At 38.3% G+C, this 18,510-nt stretch overlaps 1 protein-coding gene across 1 annotated transcript in view; it reads right to left on the reverse strand.

Moving 5' to 3' along the window:
* Positions 1-18,510, reverse strand: part of ephb2a (eph receptor B2a) — a 116,780-nt gene that overhangs the window by 69,767 nt on the left and 28,503 nt on the right. Inside the window, exons 2-3 of the mRNA XM_056449256.1 lie at positions 13,866-13,930; positions 12,908-13,592 (exon numbers count right to left, since the gene is read on the reverse strand). Coding sequence (XP_056305231.1) covers positions 12,908-13,592; positions 13,866-13,930 — 750 coding nt within the window. The remainder of the gene's footprint in view (positions 1-12,907; positions 13,593-13,865; positions 13,931-18,510) is intronic.

The following is an 18,510-nucleotide window of genomic DNA, read 5'->3' on the forward strand; positions in this document are numbered from 1 at the left end:
CAAATTTCGGGTGTGTAAAGTCTAAGAAGCAAAGCATTAGAAATGTAATTTTTTTTATTTTAATTTTATTTTATTTTTTTTAAGTGCACTTATTCTTTTTAAAATTAAAATAACATTTTAGTGTGAATGCACTGCTTACACTATTTATACTACAAAATATGGTGTAGAATATTGCATAAGTATGCGATTTGGGATGCACCTTTGGAGAATTTACAAATTATAAACTGATATCAGAAGCGGATAATTGCAGCACTTTCAGGTCGAATGTACCAGTACAAATATTAGGTAATACAAGTGTCAAGGCCTGAAATTCATTGTTTATAAATCAGTGCTTTGAGACACATGGAGGTTTGTCACAGCAAGGAGAAAGATCAAAGTGCTGATGCAAGACTGGACTGGTAAGAAAAATCAATAACAATCATCGTCACACACGTAACTACTCATCCAAAGCTAGTTGTAAGTCACATGCTCTACCGTCCCTATAGTGAATGTCAGTGCTCCTCAGCATCTGCTGTGTCTATCACAGCAAGCCACAACACCATGAAAACAGAACCATCCTATTACCGTCTTCTGCATTCTCAGCTAAACAAAAAAAAGGCAGTGAAGAAACGGTCAGATGGTCTCCATCAGATAACACACTAACATCAGTGTTTTGAGAAATGCAGAATGAAGAAGCAATCCAAACAAATCCTCAATAATCCACTATACGACAGAAAACAAAAGCTGTGGATTAATGGTCCAGCTTTAGACGACCACTCCAAAGGGATATTCGTCTAAAAATGAAAATTCTGTCATTATTTACATTGGTTTAGTTTGAGCTGTAGCCCGTTTTCTCTTTTTCAGACCACAAATGGAGAATTTTAAAAAATATCCTGCCCCCACTTATCCAGAATGACAATGAATAACAAACCATATTAAGTTTTAAATATAAAAGAAGATACTAAATAATCACAGAATGTTCAGATGACGTGCTGTATATTCCAAGTGTTCTGTGGGTATAAACTAGGGTTTGGTAAAAAACAACCAAAAGATTAAACTGTCTTTATAATCTTCTTTAGAAGTGTTTGCTTTACATTTTTATAGTATCTGGGGGCTATAACATAACCCTCCGACCTGTGGAAGAGGCGCATGTGACATCTGTTGCCACTGTGCAATTAAATTACAAAACCCTATTTGGGATAAATGAAAAGTCGCACACTCTAATAATTCATTGAAGCATAATTATCATTGGCTACAGTGTCCATTTGTTATTGTACTGTTCACAACGGGGTTTCACAATACTGGGGAAACGTGCAACACATTGTTTTGAGGTATAGCATTAATAAAATACAGCTTTCAAAATTTTGCCAAACTGTTGATCGGCCTGAAGAACATCTAGAGAGTAGACAGAGAGGGTCAGTCCCCAAAATATAAATATCTGATCATCTTTCACATCACTGTTAACATTACACTTGCGTTACCAACACAATGACTGACTCCTTTGTATTACATTCCAGTGAGCTCCATTATTAGCAATACAGTGGGGAAAAAAATTGAATTGTATCCTTGCAGTCTGGCCAAGATCAGAATGTAAAAGACAGAATGATTAAGCAAAGAGAACCATTCAGCCCAATAGTGAAAAAGTGTCTAATATTTCTTGCAATATACCATACATTTCCCAAGAGAAATTATATTTTTTATTCTGATATTCTCTAATCCCACTGTTATTATTTATTTTCTCATCTCTGATACACTAGGTTCACTTTGGGCTCGGTCTAGCCAATAGAACCTACTGAGGGAAGTGGGTATAAAGATAGTAAGGCCCTGTACGATTAGCCAAATTTGTTTAAACAACCTATGCATGCTACACACATTTTTTTTTATTTATCGCACCACGGACACAGATATTTCACATGCTATTTTTTCAATAATGATCCCTTTTTAATATAAAAATTGTGTACAGCCCTAGTTCTGACAACATGTTAGTGAATTTCCATCAAGATTCATTCCTTTTTGTCCCAAGATCTTGTACTGATAAGAAAGCACCTCTGAATTAGAGTCTGAAATTGAATCTCTAAAATGTTAAAAGGCATTCAGGTCAATTTATGGCCAAATCACATTAAGAAAATGAAGTTTTTATAAATTGTGCCACCTTTAATATGACCAGTGTTGAGGAAAGTTACTTTTGAATGTAATGCATTACAATATTGAGTTACTCCTGGGGATACCAAAAGTCTGAGTATCGACCAATACAGATCCGATCCCGATACTCTGCCGTTAATTTTTTTTTTGCATAATACAATTTTTATAGTCCTGGTGCTAAACTCAAATAATTCCTAATCTGTAACTGCCTCTCTGGCTGTAGCACTAACTGTACTCTCTCTCTCTCTCAAAAAAATAAATAAATAAATAAAAGTAAAAAAAATTAAAAATTTCTAATGCTTTGCTTCTTAGACTTTACACACCTGAAACTTGCCTATAGCACTTATTCACTGTTGCTCTTATAGTTGTGTAAATTGCTTCCTTGTCCTCATTTGTAAGTCGCTTTGGATAAAAGCATCTGCTAAATGACTAAATGTAAATGTAAATAATAGTGTATATCTTCTTTAGTAACAATAACAGACCTATAGGCCTACTGTATATGACAGACGACACAATCTAACTAAAAACATGATGCTTGCTGTAAACTAGGCTACATTATTTGAGCATTCGTTATGACATTGATATGATCTGTTATGGTCCAGTTTATGTTTCCTTTTTTAATATTAAGATTGTTCTTTGAAATCTGTAATAGGCTACCAATATTGACCCTAATAGTTGGTAAAATAGTAAGCTAAATAAGTAGGCTAAATAAAGTAGGCTAAATAATTTTCTGTTACTGACAATCAATATGCGCCCTTCAATTTCACTTTAATTAATTTAATCAACTACTTTGACCACAATGAGCCAGACTTTAGAAACTATTCACAGCACTTAAAGTATTCCCCTCGGAAGAATAAAGTCAGTCGGAAGGATGAGAGAACAGAAACTTATTGTGAGACTAATTTTACTCAGCGGCACATGTCGCATCTGTGCAGCCATTTGCATGAATGAAGCGCTTGATGCATCACTGAGACCCAGCGCGCAGCTCTCCGGTATCTGCAGATACTTCCAAAATAGCAGCACAGAGGGAAGAAATCAGTGCGTTGAGGATTTGTCCAATGTATTATTGAGCCTTTTTAAATGTAAAGTTTCATGTAGGCCTACTTTGTGTGTGATGAGCAGGTAATAACCATCTCTACTCCAGTGTAGCAAATGATCGGATTTGGATCAGTACCAGCTGGCCGACACCCGATCCAGCAAAAATTTGCAGTATCGAACCCATATCCCATCCAAGTATCGGGATCGGTGCATCCCTAATTACTCCCCAAAAAAGTAACAAGTTGTGTTACTTAGTTACTTTTTTATGGAAAATAAAGCTTTAGGTTACATTTGAGTTACTTTTTCATACCTGCCTGAGGCTTGATCTCTTTCAAAACTTGCATTTTTTTTTAAATATACATTTAACAACACTGTATAACCTACATTTACCTTAAAAAAATTTATTTTCTTTTAATAATGTTACCTTCTGAGAACTTCCTGACATTATACATGCCGTATATACAGATTAATGAAAGTTGAAAGCAATGTGTTTGCTACTTTTTTCTTATTAGTTCAGTAAAATCACTGTCCATTGCAACTATGTCCTTTTTTCCCATGTGTTCAAAATAATGAGAATACTTCCATGGCTCTGCCATCTAGGTTTTTGTCTGTTCCTGCGGGGAGCTCATTTTCTCATTGAGTGTGATTCAACGTGATTACACTAATTTTAATTCAGCAAACTATGTTTAAAAGCTTATTAATTAATCTTAAAACCTCGAGCTACATTTTTAAAAAAGGAACTCAAATATTATTACTTAAATTTTTAAGAAGTATTTGCATTACTTTACTCATTACTTATAAAGTTATATAATTCAGTAACTTGAGTTACTTACCCCAGCACTGAATATGACCATACGATACGTCTTTCTGACATTACTGTTTAAGGCATAAATCTACGTAAGTATATCAGTAAAAAGAATAGTTGTCAAACATAAAGTAAAGATTTATAACTGCAGTTAAGAGCCAATGACTTTCAGTGTGTTTGCAATGTATATTTCTGTGTAGTTTCCTCTGCATGGATGAAAAACAAATTGGTTTGGTCTTTGTATAGCCTGACTACAGAGTCTTTACGTTCAGCGCTGCGATGAAACAAATTGAAATACATCCTGTGCCACAGGAACAAATAAGGCAGCAGACGACCTCCCTGCAGCAGTGTGCTGCTGAGATTGGATTAGAGAGCTGTACCTGATAAAGTCAGCCCAGGAGACAGACTCCAGCACCCTTCTTTACTGCCATGCTGAATAACACGGTTCATCTTGGGACTTTCCAGAGCCCACATTCACAGTGCAGTCTCACTGCCATATATAATTACATCCAGACACGTACAATACCCAGTGTCACGGTGAGTGTGTCATATGCCTGATATCCTAGAACCATTTTCAATGTGATGACAATGAAGCAGCTCAAGTGATCTACTGAACTGTAATCTCTGTCGCTGAGTATTATTGATACAGAGTTCTAAACTCATTCAGTGTTCATTAAAAACAAGAACTAAAACAATGGATTTGAAATGCAGCACTTCAAATACATGGTAAAATTCTGCATTTCATTTCACAGAATGCAAACTGATCATTGAAATTCAGCAGAAATTTATATTTTAAATGAGAAAAAGGTTGAAATATCAGAAATGCCTTGGCATATGATGGAAAGTTTAGGTTGAAGTACATAAACTGCATTTAACATTGTAAAAATACAATGTAGGTGCACCTGGAAAGTATGAGCGTGTCACACCACCGCCGTGTGCATGTTGCAGCAAATATGCGCAAGCAAGCCACGCACCTCCATTGGAAATAACGAACTTGCATGTGCAAAATACGGGATATGTGAACAGCCCTTAGTTCATAGCCTTAGCCATAGTTAAAATCAGTCTTTAATCCAGTGTGCGTGTGTGTTAGCCTCGGTGTGCAGGCTCGGAACTTTAAACTAGCGCACAGTTGGCATAACTTTGTTTAGTTGCAGCAGTTTTGTTCCGTGTAGAAATGCGTTGTTAAGAATCAGAATCAGTTTTATTGCCAAGTGTGCTTCACACACACAAGCAATTTGTTTTGGCTACAGAAGCTTCCAACATAAAAAAATATTAAAAAGACGATAAACATTAAACAGATATGCAGTTAGTCAAAAGAATCTGGATGTTGAATTGTGTGTACAGATTTGTTATAAATATACAGGTTATAAGGTGCTGTGTACAAATGCGAATGGAGAAGGTATTGCATTGTATATTTATATAAGGTGCTGTGTACAAGAGCGTATGAGAAAGTATTGCACATATTTATTGCACAGTAGGGGAATATTTAACTGTTCATAAGGTAGATCGCCTGAGGAAAGAAACTTTTTCTGTGTCTGGCTGTTTTTGTGCTTGGTGCTCTGAAGCGCCGACCAGACGGTAACAGTTCGAACAGGCAGTGTGCTGGGTGTGAGGGGTCCATAGTGATTTTGCGAGCCCTTTTACTCACTCTGGAAGAGTACAGTTCTTGAAGTGTAGGAAGGGTAGTGCCAGTGATTCGTTCAGCAGTCCGGACTATTCGCTGTAGTCTACGGAGGTAGGTTTTGGCAGCTGAGCTGAACCAGACAGTGATTGAAGTGCAGAGGATGGATTGCATGACAGCTGAGTAGAACTGTACGAGCAGCTCCTGTGGCAGGTTGAACTTCCTCAGCTGACGAAGGAAGTACAGTCTCTGCTGGGCTTCCTTCACAATAGAGTCTATGTAAATGTCCCACTTCAGATCCTGAGAGATGGTGGTGCCCAGGAACCTGAATGACTCTACTGCAGCCACAGTGCTGTTCATGATGGTGAGTGGGGGGAGTGCAGGGGGGTTTCTCCTAAAGTCCACTATCATCTCCACTTTTTTGAGCATGTTCAGCTCCAGGTTGTTGTATCTGCACTATAAAGCCAGCCGCTCCACCTCTTCCTACCAGTCTTTCGAATGACTTCATGGCCACAGATGTTAAGGCAACAGGTCTGTAGTCGTTGAGTCTTGTGATATTTGGCTTTTTCGGGATGGGGATGATAGTGGAGCGCTTAAAGCAGGATGGAGCTTTGCGCTGTTCCAGTGATCTGTTGAAGATCTGTGAGAAAATGGGAGCAAGCTGGTCAGGGCAGGTTCTCAGACAGGCTGGAGAAACAACGTCTGGGCCTGGCGCTTTCCTTTTCTTCTGTTTACTGAAGATCTGACGCACATTATCCTGACTGATCAGAAGTGCAGGGGGGAGGGAGAGGGAGGAGCCTTTACGATTAATTAACCGTGATGAATTATAGCGTGGTTAACAATGAAATTGGTTAATCGTTGCATCCCTATACTCCTACTACACTAAAAAAACTTGTAAAATCACTTAACCAAAGAATTGTTCATACACAGCCATAAATCATCTACAGTCATGAAGGTCGAAAGTAAGAAACAAAAACAACATTGTGACCCTCATGTGCTGAAAGCAGAGAGTATTGGTACAATATGATATACAGTAAACAGTGCCCATCCGAACACATTACTCAGCCAGTAAATGCATGAAACCAGAGCTTCTAAACAGCGGCAGCATTGCAGAGGTCACAGAACGGCCCTCAACAATGACCATGAAAAATTAAAAGACAAATAGGACATTCCGGCGGACATGCATTGTAGGATTAACTAAACGTAACACTTTTGATACATGATATTTACATAATATACTTCCTTGATTTACTACTCTGAGGTTACTCCAACAAACCAGAAATGAAGATTTAGGCCTAGGTACTCCCTAGATAATAAAATATCATACTGAAAGATAACAAGATAACAAAACCATTACTTCTAATTGAAAGGTCGACATACTGAAACAAGAGCACATCGCGACTGTCCGTGCAGGAATGTATTGATTGGCCATAACACAATATAAGCAAAACCAGCCAACATCCATCTTGTTTGAAGACCCAGGCGGGCTTGGCTTGAGGGATTGGCTACAGTCCAGTTCCATACAGTAGAGGTAATTCATCAGCGGCGGTTGAATTTCTCTATTTATAATCATTAAACATTAAAACAAGCAGAGACTGCGCCATAAGTTCCATGTAATTACTTATGAAATGCAATCTAGAAGGCCAGTCGATAATGTCCACCACAAACCACATCTGAAAGACACTGAAGAACAACTAGAGAGTAGGACAGACGGGGTCAGAAGGTCAGGTGGATTAACTAAATTAGTGCTACCACTATAATTACTTGAGGTGTGGGTGACTCTCAGCTCTTGGCTGTGGAAAGGAGAGGCGTTCCTGGCACAAAACACATTGAGATGCTATTTCACAAGCTGTTCCTGTACTTCCTTTCATAAGGATGGTTAGTCATGTTTCAGTAGGCTAATTAAAAGACAGGACTCAACAACAAGAATGGCCCGATTGCCCGGGGCCAGTGGATTTAGACTTTTGGGTCATCATAATTTTATTGCCATTCTTGCCTGAACTTCTAATAAATCAATAAACTATTAGGTTTTTTGCTTCTTTTGGGTAAAAAACATGTAAAAAATCTAAAATCCAATAAATAATAGAAAATATTTCACATACACTACATTAATCATGTTGCAAAGGTAGCGGTAATGTTATAATATTTATTTATATTATTTAAATTTTAAATAATTTTATCGGAATATATTGGTTTTTGGCCTCCAAATATTAAGAGTTATTGGTTATTGATATCGGCGAAAAAATCCATATCGGTCATCCCTATAAAAAAATTATGACAATATGCTGATTTGCTGCTAAAGAGACTTGTTTTTTTAACAATTACTGTACTTCTCAAAATTATAGCCTACCATTTATACAGCAGCCTATACACTATTATTTAGAGTCAGAACATTTGTTTTATTGTTATTTTTAAATGAAATGAAAACAATAAATGCATTAAACTAATCAAAAGTAATAGTAAAGACTTTTGAACTTTTGTCACAGTTCCTATTTGATTCTACATAGTTAATCTCCAATGTGCGTTTAGTCAGTGCAAAGATTAAAGCGCAAGTGATCTTTACTTTAGTTATGTGACGGTGCCTGTGTGTGTGAGAACATAGAAATTAATGTCACCTCGCTCTTGAAAAGGGTACACTTGTAAGCACAGTTGATTGTTTTGAGTGAATGTAAACACTTGAAGAACAGAACACATGAGTATCGTGATATTGGATCTGTGCATCAACCTAATATAGCTGCTTTTGTCTGACAAGTTTCTAAAAACCACTTCACCTCACGGTGGTTAGCACTGTCGCCTCACAGCAAGAAAGTCATTGGTTCGAGTCCCGGCTGGACCAGTTGGCATTTCTGTTTGGAGTTTGCATGTCCTCCCTGCTTCCTCCGTGTGCACCGGTTTCCCCTACAGTTCAAAGACATGCACTATAGGGGGAATTGGATAAACTAAATTGGCCGTAGTGTATTAGTGCATATGTGAATGTAAGGCTGTATGGGTGTTTCCCAGTTTGCGGCTGGAAGGGCATCCGCTGCGTAAAACATATGCCGGAATACTTGGCGGTTCATTCCACTGTGGCGACCACTAATAAATAAGGGACTAGAGGCTGATTTATACTTCTGCATCAAGCCCATGCATATGCTCCGGTGCAGCATTTATGAGGTCGCTGACACACACCTCACAAAAAATATAACTACACATAGCAAGCCCTGTGATTGGTCGGCTTGGTACCTGTGACCAGTGTGGGCGGGACAGAGAGCTGCGCGAACCCATTGGAGCATGTGTTTACAAGTGTTGAGTCCCGTGAAGGAGCTCCAGATGGAAGCTGTTGTTTTGTGTTTACCTTATGATTAAGGTTGTTGCACGTCTGACGGTTAACGACTCTGAATGAGCGAGTTTTAGCTACTTGTACTTAAAGGTAGCGTTTAGAAAAAACAAAACACCGACAAAGAAGCACGACACAGGGGAACATAAAAACCTACTGCCAGCTAGTGTTTCGGAAGTGTTATTGCTGAGCAATACAAACAGTACTCAGAAGTATTCAGGCACACCACGCTGATCTCTCAACGCAGAAGTAAAAACCAGCCTTAAGCCTAAGGAAAAATGAATGAATGAATGGTATGAATGGAAGAATACAACTGGCCTGAGTCGAAAAGAAACAAACAAACATATTGTTGAGCACTGTAAGGCATTACAAAACACACAGCCGCTGAGAAGAAACCCCTCACATCAGGCTTTTGAAGTTGCATCAACCTGAAGCATGCAGTGCTGTGCCATTGTTCCAGCAGCAATACAGTATAAGAGAATTACACATCAGACTCGCTATCAATTAGACCATTATGCTTCTACTTGGCTTTAATGAGTAATGCTACTGCATATTTCCTTTAGAGGCAGAGAATGGAACTCATAAATCCATTTGTCTACATGCAGGCCTTGGTTAACAACCACGGGGGGATTCATTAGTTGTGCTTGATTTCTGAATGGGCTCACCAGGGAGAGCAGCGTCTAAGCGTCCACCCAGCTCCCCCTGCGCACTCCAAATTAGTCAATTAGGAGTGTCATTAAAGTGGTGGCAGCGAGGAGGATTAACACCAGGGGAAATAAAAGAGACGGTCTGCCTTGTGCTCACCCAGGATATTGCCGATTTCCATCCATCAGCTGCTCCAGATGGGGGGATATTAGTAATTTAGATTCTGTCAACAGTACCCTGGAGAACCCTGCCAAAATCGTTCCCTCATCGCCGCCCTGCTCTCCTTGAATGTAATCATATCTGCCGAGTGCTGAGCGAGGGTGAAAAAAAACACCTTTTTTTCCTACCCAAATCCCTCTATTCATTCCATCCTATCAAGGCAGCGTTACAACTGACTGGAGGATTTCTATTCATTACGGCTCCCTTGTTCTCGCAGACAGAGAGCTACTTCCTTGTCAAGAATCTCATGTTATAAAAACTGTTTTAAGGGTCATTGCTTGTGTGCATGCGCGGGTGTGCGTTTAGTTTGAAATAACACTAACTGTAACTGCTGCACATGGACAGATACAGGCTGGAGGACATAACAGGACGATGTCTTTCAACTGGCTTTCATAAGAAGAGGGCCAGTGAATGTTTTGTACCTGCAGGGCAGCTCTCAATAGTCCGACTCTGTAATGTAAGTGCGTGTGTATGTGTGTGCGTGCATGTAGGAAGTCCATTAAGTCCTTCTTTTCAACCATTGCATACAAAATCATCAAAATGAGTGCAATTACTAAGATATGCATGCTCGATTTTTTTAAATTTGGCGATGTATCTCTATTTCATGGTGTTTTAAGTGGGTGCAGAAATCTGAGGCTGAAGCTGAGGCTATTCATTATTTATTTAGCACTGCTGGCATCCGGCACTGTAAAAAATGTTTTGTCAGGCTACCTAAAAATGTGCTTCATATGGTAACATCTAAATCAACCTGACAACATCCTGTTATGCCGATGAAAGTCATTTTTAAGGGTGAAATCCGCTAGAAATCGCTCTAAGTAACAACAGCAGTTCACTTTTTTAGCGAGCCAGTTAAACCACACCAGACATAAATGAGATTGGCAGACTTTATAGAACAGTTCATCCAAAAATAAAAATCAGTTTTACATGAATTATTAATTACTCAGCCTAATGTGCTTCCAAACTCTCATTTTGATTACATTTTAATTAGACACAAAAAAAAGATCTTTTTAAAGATAGTGTCAAGCTCCATAAGAACATAAAATATGATTAATCATCAATGCACCATAAAGTCTGTATGGCTTAATATTTAATTACTTCTTGGGCAGATTCAAAAAGCATTAGCAATAATAAAGCGTATAGTACTATTAAGAATATCACAAATCCTAAGAACCTAATAAGAACCAAACAGTGACAATTTACAGTATGTTGACTGTACAATCAGAAGTTTTCTTCCATTTATTTCGAAGGATACAATACATAATCTAATAATTGTGCGTTTCAAAAATTGCACTTAGGTTTTTGACATAACTTTTCTTCAGTCTAAACAAAAAAAAAAACATTTGGTCTGAAAGTTTTAACATACACTGCCTGACTAAAGTCTTGTCGTCGATTCCAGTTGTAAGTGCAACAATAACTTGACTTGAATAACTAGTTGATCATTTGGAAAAGTGGCAGAAGGTTGATTTTTCAGATGAGTGATCGGTTGACCTGCATCCCAATCATCATAAATACTGCAGAAGACCTATTGGAACCCTCATGGACCCAAGATTCTCACAGAAATCAGTCAAGTTTGGTGAAGGAAAAATCATGATTTGGGATTACATTCAGTATGGGGGTGTGCGAGCGATCTGCAGAGTGGATGGCTGAGGTATCAACACATTTGTGCTGCCCATTACATTACAAAACAACAGAAGAGGGCAAATTCCTCAACAGGATAGCGCTCTTTCTCATACTTCAGCCTCCACAAAGCAAAGAAGGTCAAGGTGCTCCAGGACAGCCCAGTCACCAGACATGAACATTATTGAGCATGTCTGGGGTAAGATGAAGGAGGAGGCATTGAAGATGAATCTAAATAATCTTGATGAACTCTGGGAGTCCTGCAAGAACGCTTTCTTTGCCATTCCAGATGACTTTATTAATAAGTCATTCGAATCATTGCAGAGATGTATGGATGCAGTCGTCCAAGCTCATGGGAGTCATACACAATAATAATTGTTTTCCCACTGCACCATGAGTTTATATTCTATACTGTACATTCTTTCTGTTAAGTGACAAGAGTTTTGCTTAAGCAATGTCCTTACTGTCCTAATTAAATAATTAAAAATCAAGGCATGACCATATTTTATTTTGGTCAAAAGAGGTCTTATTTTGGTCTAGAGGCCTTTGCCTTTCATATAAGCCACATCTGATACCAAATGATCAACTATAACTCAAGTTATTATTTGTTGTTCCTGAAAAAAATAAATTGACACATAATGTGACATGTCTCACAAAGTAGATTCAGAAAGGTTTATGGAAAGGAAAGACAATTTACCAGAAGTGTGGTAGATGTGATTTTTTTAATTTGTTGGAATTTGGAAATTAAACATATAGAAATTGCCATTTAACTCACTAGCGGTTTCCTTGATTTCAAAATCAAGTTTACTTTAAAAGTAAAATCAGTTATTCATTCTTTTTGCTTCCATTTTGGTTTTGTAATAAGTCTCAAAAGAACTGATATCAAGATTTGAGTTTATTTGGCAATACATAAGTTATTAGCTTGCAGATGTGAAGGGTTCAGACGCAAAAAAAAAATCTTTTAACATTTTCTTAGCTGCCTTATTTTGTTTACTTATTTCACCTTAAAGGCAATAAATATAACTTATTCTATGTCTTAAATGTAAAATTACTAAACCTACACACAGGATACTGAGAATAATGCTCATTTAAAAAAAACATTTCAGATGGCACTTGGTTTTTTCATCTGAAGACTTCCTGTAAAGAATTATCGGTTATTGGTATTCAGAATAGAATTCACTTCACCTGCAACCTTCACAACAAATGCAATACATTGCATATGTCAAATCAGGCATATGAAGTCATAATGAATTCTGACATGCACCATAGGAGTCATATTTGCTTTGAAAGCAGAAAACGATCGTTGAATAATCATTTATATTAGAGTGTACCTCTCAGAAGACATAAGCATAAGTTAAAGACTTTTTGTTTTAGGAGTATGACAGCTTATCTATAGTGCATGTTCAAAACATCAACAAAATATAAGATTGTAATTTAACATGGAAGATAATTTCAGCAGTTCCTTTAAGAGCAAAATCTTAGTATTCAAAACACACACTCAAACAAAAAAAGCCACAATGCTTACCTTTGCACATAGTCCCGTTATCCACAGACTCGTGTCCGGCCTTACACACACACCGCCCGATAGGTACCAGCCACTCCCCATCTCCATTGCAATAAAGTTTAATGGGTACATCCACTTCCTCTCCATTAGGTACACAAGTGCCCCGGGCGGACACCAGAGAGGTGCTTTCTGCTCCTGACAAGGTCTCCTGAAAGATGGCCCCATTCCTAATAATTCTGGGGCATTTACGATAGAAAACCTTAACTGCGATGAGAGACATGCATGCTCCGTAATCCTGAAAGGCCAAGTAGAAGCCACTACGGGACACCGGCCCAAAGCTCCGCACCTCCGTGTTGATCTTCATCACTCGACCACCCAAATCCACCTGGGAGAAACTCTCATCGGCCGCAATGGTGTCCACCTTGACCCAAGGGTTCTCCATCCAGGCAGGATACACCTTAGTGGCTGTATCAGAGTCTGATTCAAAGTAGTACAGATTAAACGTCTCCTTGCAAGAGCCGGGAACTTTTGGGATGCTGCTGCAGTCTCGAACTGAGAACTTCATCTCCACGTGGATTCGTTGGGCTCCTCGCCGCCGGATGTATTTGGTGCGTACCCAGTTGTTCTGGTTGGCATCGAAGACGTTGCACACTTGGTAGGTGCGTATGGTGTTCATGTTCTCGTCGTATCCACTCACTTCTTCCCACTGAGATGGAAGCACAGATAACAATGTTTAAATAAGCAATGTGTTCAGCTAACAGTAAAACTGTGCTTTCTGCATATTTATGGAACATTCATTCTGGCTTCACACCATTACAGACACATCTAAGGTAAAAATGTGAATAAGTGAGAGAACCGACATTAAAAATGATCTGATTTGGAATTCATTCAAAGTCTATTTCTGCACCACATGAGTCAGGCTGAATTATTTATTTATGCTAGGTTTGATGATCATCTAAATTATTTCAACGAGGCTTACCCCCAATGATGGATATATCGTCCAGCCCAGCTCTGCAGTCGCCGTCGTGGAGTCCATCAACACATCTGAAACGAAACGCATGGCAAAAAGCTGTAAGTATAAATTCTTGCACTGAAAGCTTTTTACGGCACCTTCGTGAGGTCATTGTTCTTGGAGTCTCTTAACAGTAATTATGATGCATAATGGATAGCTTTTCTGAATGCTAAATGAAGGATGAGTCACCCAGCGAGATGCACAATAACAGTTGCCCATTTCGCAGCGGTAATAGCTCGCCATTTTGACTCTTATTGTTAATCAAACGTTACAAATGGCCATTACTAGATTGAATGTGTTATCCATCACAGATGATAGATCACATCATGGTCAAACATCTGCTTCCTTTCACATCTAGTTGATAACTGCCCCAGATGACAGAGGGTATGTGTCTATTCAATATGGCAAGTAGCACAAAGACTGTGGAAATATGATTCTGATCTGACACTTTCAATTATTTACCCAGGTAAAATAGTTTTGTTTTTTTTTGCAATCTGAACGCTGCCAGATGCACTGTAATTACAGGAGACTCAGGAGGGCTTTAGTGTAAAAGATCTGTCGTAGGCACTACTAAAAGTAAATTCAGTTATATTAGCTTACAGTATAGGTTTACTGATGTCATTTAATAGCCAATTGACAATTATTCAAGAAAACAAACAGAGAGATGCATTTACTGCTCAGGATCATGCGCTGTTCACATATAACTGAAATTTGATGTCGTGTTTCACTTTGCATCACACAGCAAATCAGATATTTATGTAATTAATTTTATATTTAAATCATGATTAATTGTTTCACAGCTCAAATAATTACATTGCTACCTTTGAAATTGTAAACATATTATTTGAAGCCAAGCTATAGCTTCTGACAATGCAGTTTCCAAATCAGGAAATCGGCAGGAAAGACATTTTTATTTCAGGTACAGGTACAATTGAAATAACCACTAAACGACAATGAAACCATTCTCTCACTCATTTTCCTTTGGCTTACTGCCTTGTTTTTCAGCGAACGCCACAGCGGAATGAACCTGAAGTAAAATTGACATGCACTACAGCCAATTTAGATTATACTGCATGTCTTATTCTGGACTGTGGGGGAAACCGAAGCACCCATAGGAAACCCATACAGACACGGAGAGAACATGAAAACTCCACACAAAAAGGCCTCTTGGTCCAGATGGCACTCGAACCAGCGAACTTCTTGCTTTGAGGCAACCATGCTAACCACTTAACCACTGTGCCACCCCACAATGAAATTAATGTGTTTTAAAACGCAGCACTTGGCAATTTGTTGAGCTAAGTTTTAGTAATGATTTAGGGATACACTTCCTTTTTTATTTATATACCTAAATGGAGGCTTAAGCGGTAGCCATGATTTGTTGCTTTTTTAGTTAGTATGGAATGCAGGGGGTGGTACAGTTTCATTCCCAAACATACAAAAATATATTGTTGAAAAATGAATTATGAGTATTTTTGGCCAATTTAAAATAACTTTGAATGAACTTTTTTCAAAAAGATAACAAAAATAAAAAAGAAAATGAGTCTATATCATTGTAAGTAACACAATGGAAGCCAGTGATAATGGTTTTTATATTGTGAAATATCTGTTGAACGAATAATCAAAGGAGATTTTCATACAAATTGTCATTAAAATCGCTAAAGACTCTGTGTTGCTGCTATATGTGAAAGTATGTGAAAATATCATATTCAATAAAATGTTTATTTTACTCCAAACTCACTTTATGACATCTATCAAATGTTTGAAACAAGTCATTCTGTCAGATGATTCTGTAATTGTGTAATTGTTAATCACGCTGAATCTATGAAATCAGTTAAATCTTCTGTTTATTAAGAAACATTATGGGGATTTCCTGGTTTTCTATTTAGTGGGTATTTGCCGTTATTGTATGAGAGTGACATCTGGACTTTAGAGGAGGTTTACCACTGATCGCAGAGCCATGCTTCCCTGATAAGATGTGCATGTAATTGCAGCTTTGCTTAACCTCCTAGGGCTTAGTGGCCACGTATGTGGACAGCACATTTTAGCTCTTATGTTTTATATTTTGTTACAGACATACAGTGTCATCCTGCAACTGTTTTGCAGCATATGAAATGTCCCAAACACTATTTTAACTGTCCAAAATTGGCAAAAAAAAAATGTTGTTAATGACAGTCAAAACAACATGTTCAAAAACATGTGTGTATGTGTTATTAATGCATTAAAAAACAGTCAGGGAAAAAAAAACAGCTGTGTTTAAGGCAGAAATAATGAGTTTTTCATTCTATTACACAAAGGTGACTTTATTGTGCTATATGGAAATTCAGACCACGAGTCCACATATACGGACATCATTTTTCTCTAAAAGTACATCATGTCAAAAGATGCTACTTAGGTTTTATTCTAATTAGGTTCCAATAAGCCCAAATAGCAAAGAGAAATAAAAAATGCATGTAAAAAAACAGCGTCTGTAAACCAACCTTAACATATACCAACACATTGCTTTAGCAGGGCTCAACATTAAGGGCTAGAGTGAGAGATGCTCGGGACAGTAGACAGGACAGTCACTGGCCCAATCAGATTAGTGCTGCCTTGTCACTAAAGTTTAATTTGTCTGCGACTATTTGTCAATCGTGTAGGGGGTCGCACACCGGATGCTCCACTCGGCGCGCACATGACAGTTGGAAGCACCACACACCACAAACGCACATTCAAATGTTATTTAATATGAAACTGTTCAGATGGCGCTCTGTGGCACGGCAGAAATATGAACAGTGTCTCGAGTTGTAGCTGGACGCCGGGGACAACCAGCGACTTGCGGCGCTGTTGTGCATGCCCTAATAGAAACCTATGTCTATCAGTTTGTGTTTTAAGCCGAAAACGCTACCTTCTCTATGAAGCTGTAAACACCTTATTGCTTTTCGGTTCCTCTTAGTTGATTGGATGTTGTGAGCATGTTATTTTTTTTCTGTAATCTGCTAACAACCAGTACATCAAAGAGACGGCAACATCAAATTATGAAGCTAAAATAAATCGTCTACTGTCTTGAAGCAGACATTTACATGGGTACAACACAACGAAAAAAAGCCAAGCGATGTTTTGCACAGTTTTCCGTCAGTTTTGCAAGTCAGCCACCTTTTGTTTTGCAATAAAATACATGCAAATTTTCCATACTGCTATCTTTGTACAGTATGCATAACACTTAGAATTTTGCTCATTATACATTTATTAAAAATTTTTAAATATTTAATTTCTAGATTCATAAATGTTATTTTTGACACATTATGTAAAATATGTGGCGGAGAAATAGCTATTAATTTTTTTTGGTAGGGCCAGTGAACTTTTTGGCAGGGCAAGTAAAAATCTGAACAACTGGGCCAGTAGAAAAAAATCCTTAGCGATGAACACTGTTTAGTAATACAAAGTTCATTCATTAACCCACTTCTGGTGCTTCAAAAACCATCCACTGCTATTATATAGCTACAAAGACCAAGATATTCATTAATACTGATATAGCATTAATACTGATATATATATTAGTCTAAAAGAAGGAAGGCATATTCACCCCTAATGGCTTGAGAGTTAGAGTTAAAATGTATTATTTGGTTTCTCTCAAGGAGCACATTTCCATACAGACAACTGTAACTAAAACACATTTGTTTGATTTTATAGGTTAGTTATGGGAAATACCCAGAACACAGACAATAAACGTTTCCCCTCAAATATTTAGAAGAATTAGAGTACAACCATCTGTAGTACAGTCTATGGCAGTTTATTTTTCTGTATATAAGAAATGTGACTGAGCATTTATCGTGTCTTGAGGGATGATCGCATATGGGGGTCCTGTCCGGGCATATGGGCCCCAGTCAAGGCACCATAAACACATCCAGTGTGACACACAGACTCCCTGTGGCATCTATGAATCGGGATTTGGCAAGTGGCAAGAGGACTTCCTGAGACCAAAGCCAGAAGCCCCGTGACACACAATCCTGGGATCCCTGTAAACACTGGCTCGATACAGCCTCAGCCATTAAGTGTCTCATTTATATTTCAGCAGCTTCTGCAGCTCAGGGGCAACCAAAGATATTTCTCTCAGGAACGGCACCGTCGCTGTGTGTTTAGGGCTGTGAATGTGAGAATATGACAGCAAAATACACACGGAAACAAACAATCCTCTTGGACAGCAGAAGCTCACGCGGGTCAAACGAAAACACACCAAACATGATTATTAATACAGCCTCGAGCGTTTGCCAAAACATCCGTGCAACAATATCAAGCAAACGGGTTAATTTTACAACTGTCTGTGTGTTGAAAGGGAAAGTTGTAGCATTTCCCAGTACTTGTGCTCTGTTTAATCAAACCCCCACTCCATCTGTCCAGGCATTCATGCAATCTCTCTCTCCCTCTCTGTCTCCCTCTCTCTATATTTTAATGAAAAGTAGGGCAGCGGGAGCCCAAGTCCAGTACATATAATCCTTACAGGCTGCGCTACACTCTGTATGCCACACTGGATTAATCCCACGGGAAACATGGCGAGTCTTCACCGGATTTTAGGTCAGCGTGCCAAGGCGCAACTTTCAGTCCCACATTTTTTATTTATTCATTTCATCACCCA

This window comes from Danio aesculapii, chromosome 23 (genome assembly GCF_903798145.1).
Source record: "Danio aesculapii chromosome 23, fDanAes4.1, whole genome shotgun sequence".
NCBI lineage: Eukaryota > Metazoa > Chordata > Actinopteri > Cypriniformes > Danionidae > Danio > Danio aesculapii.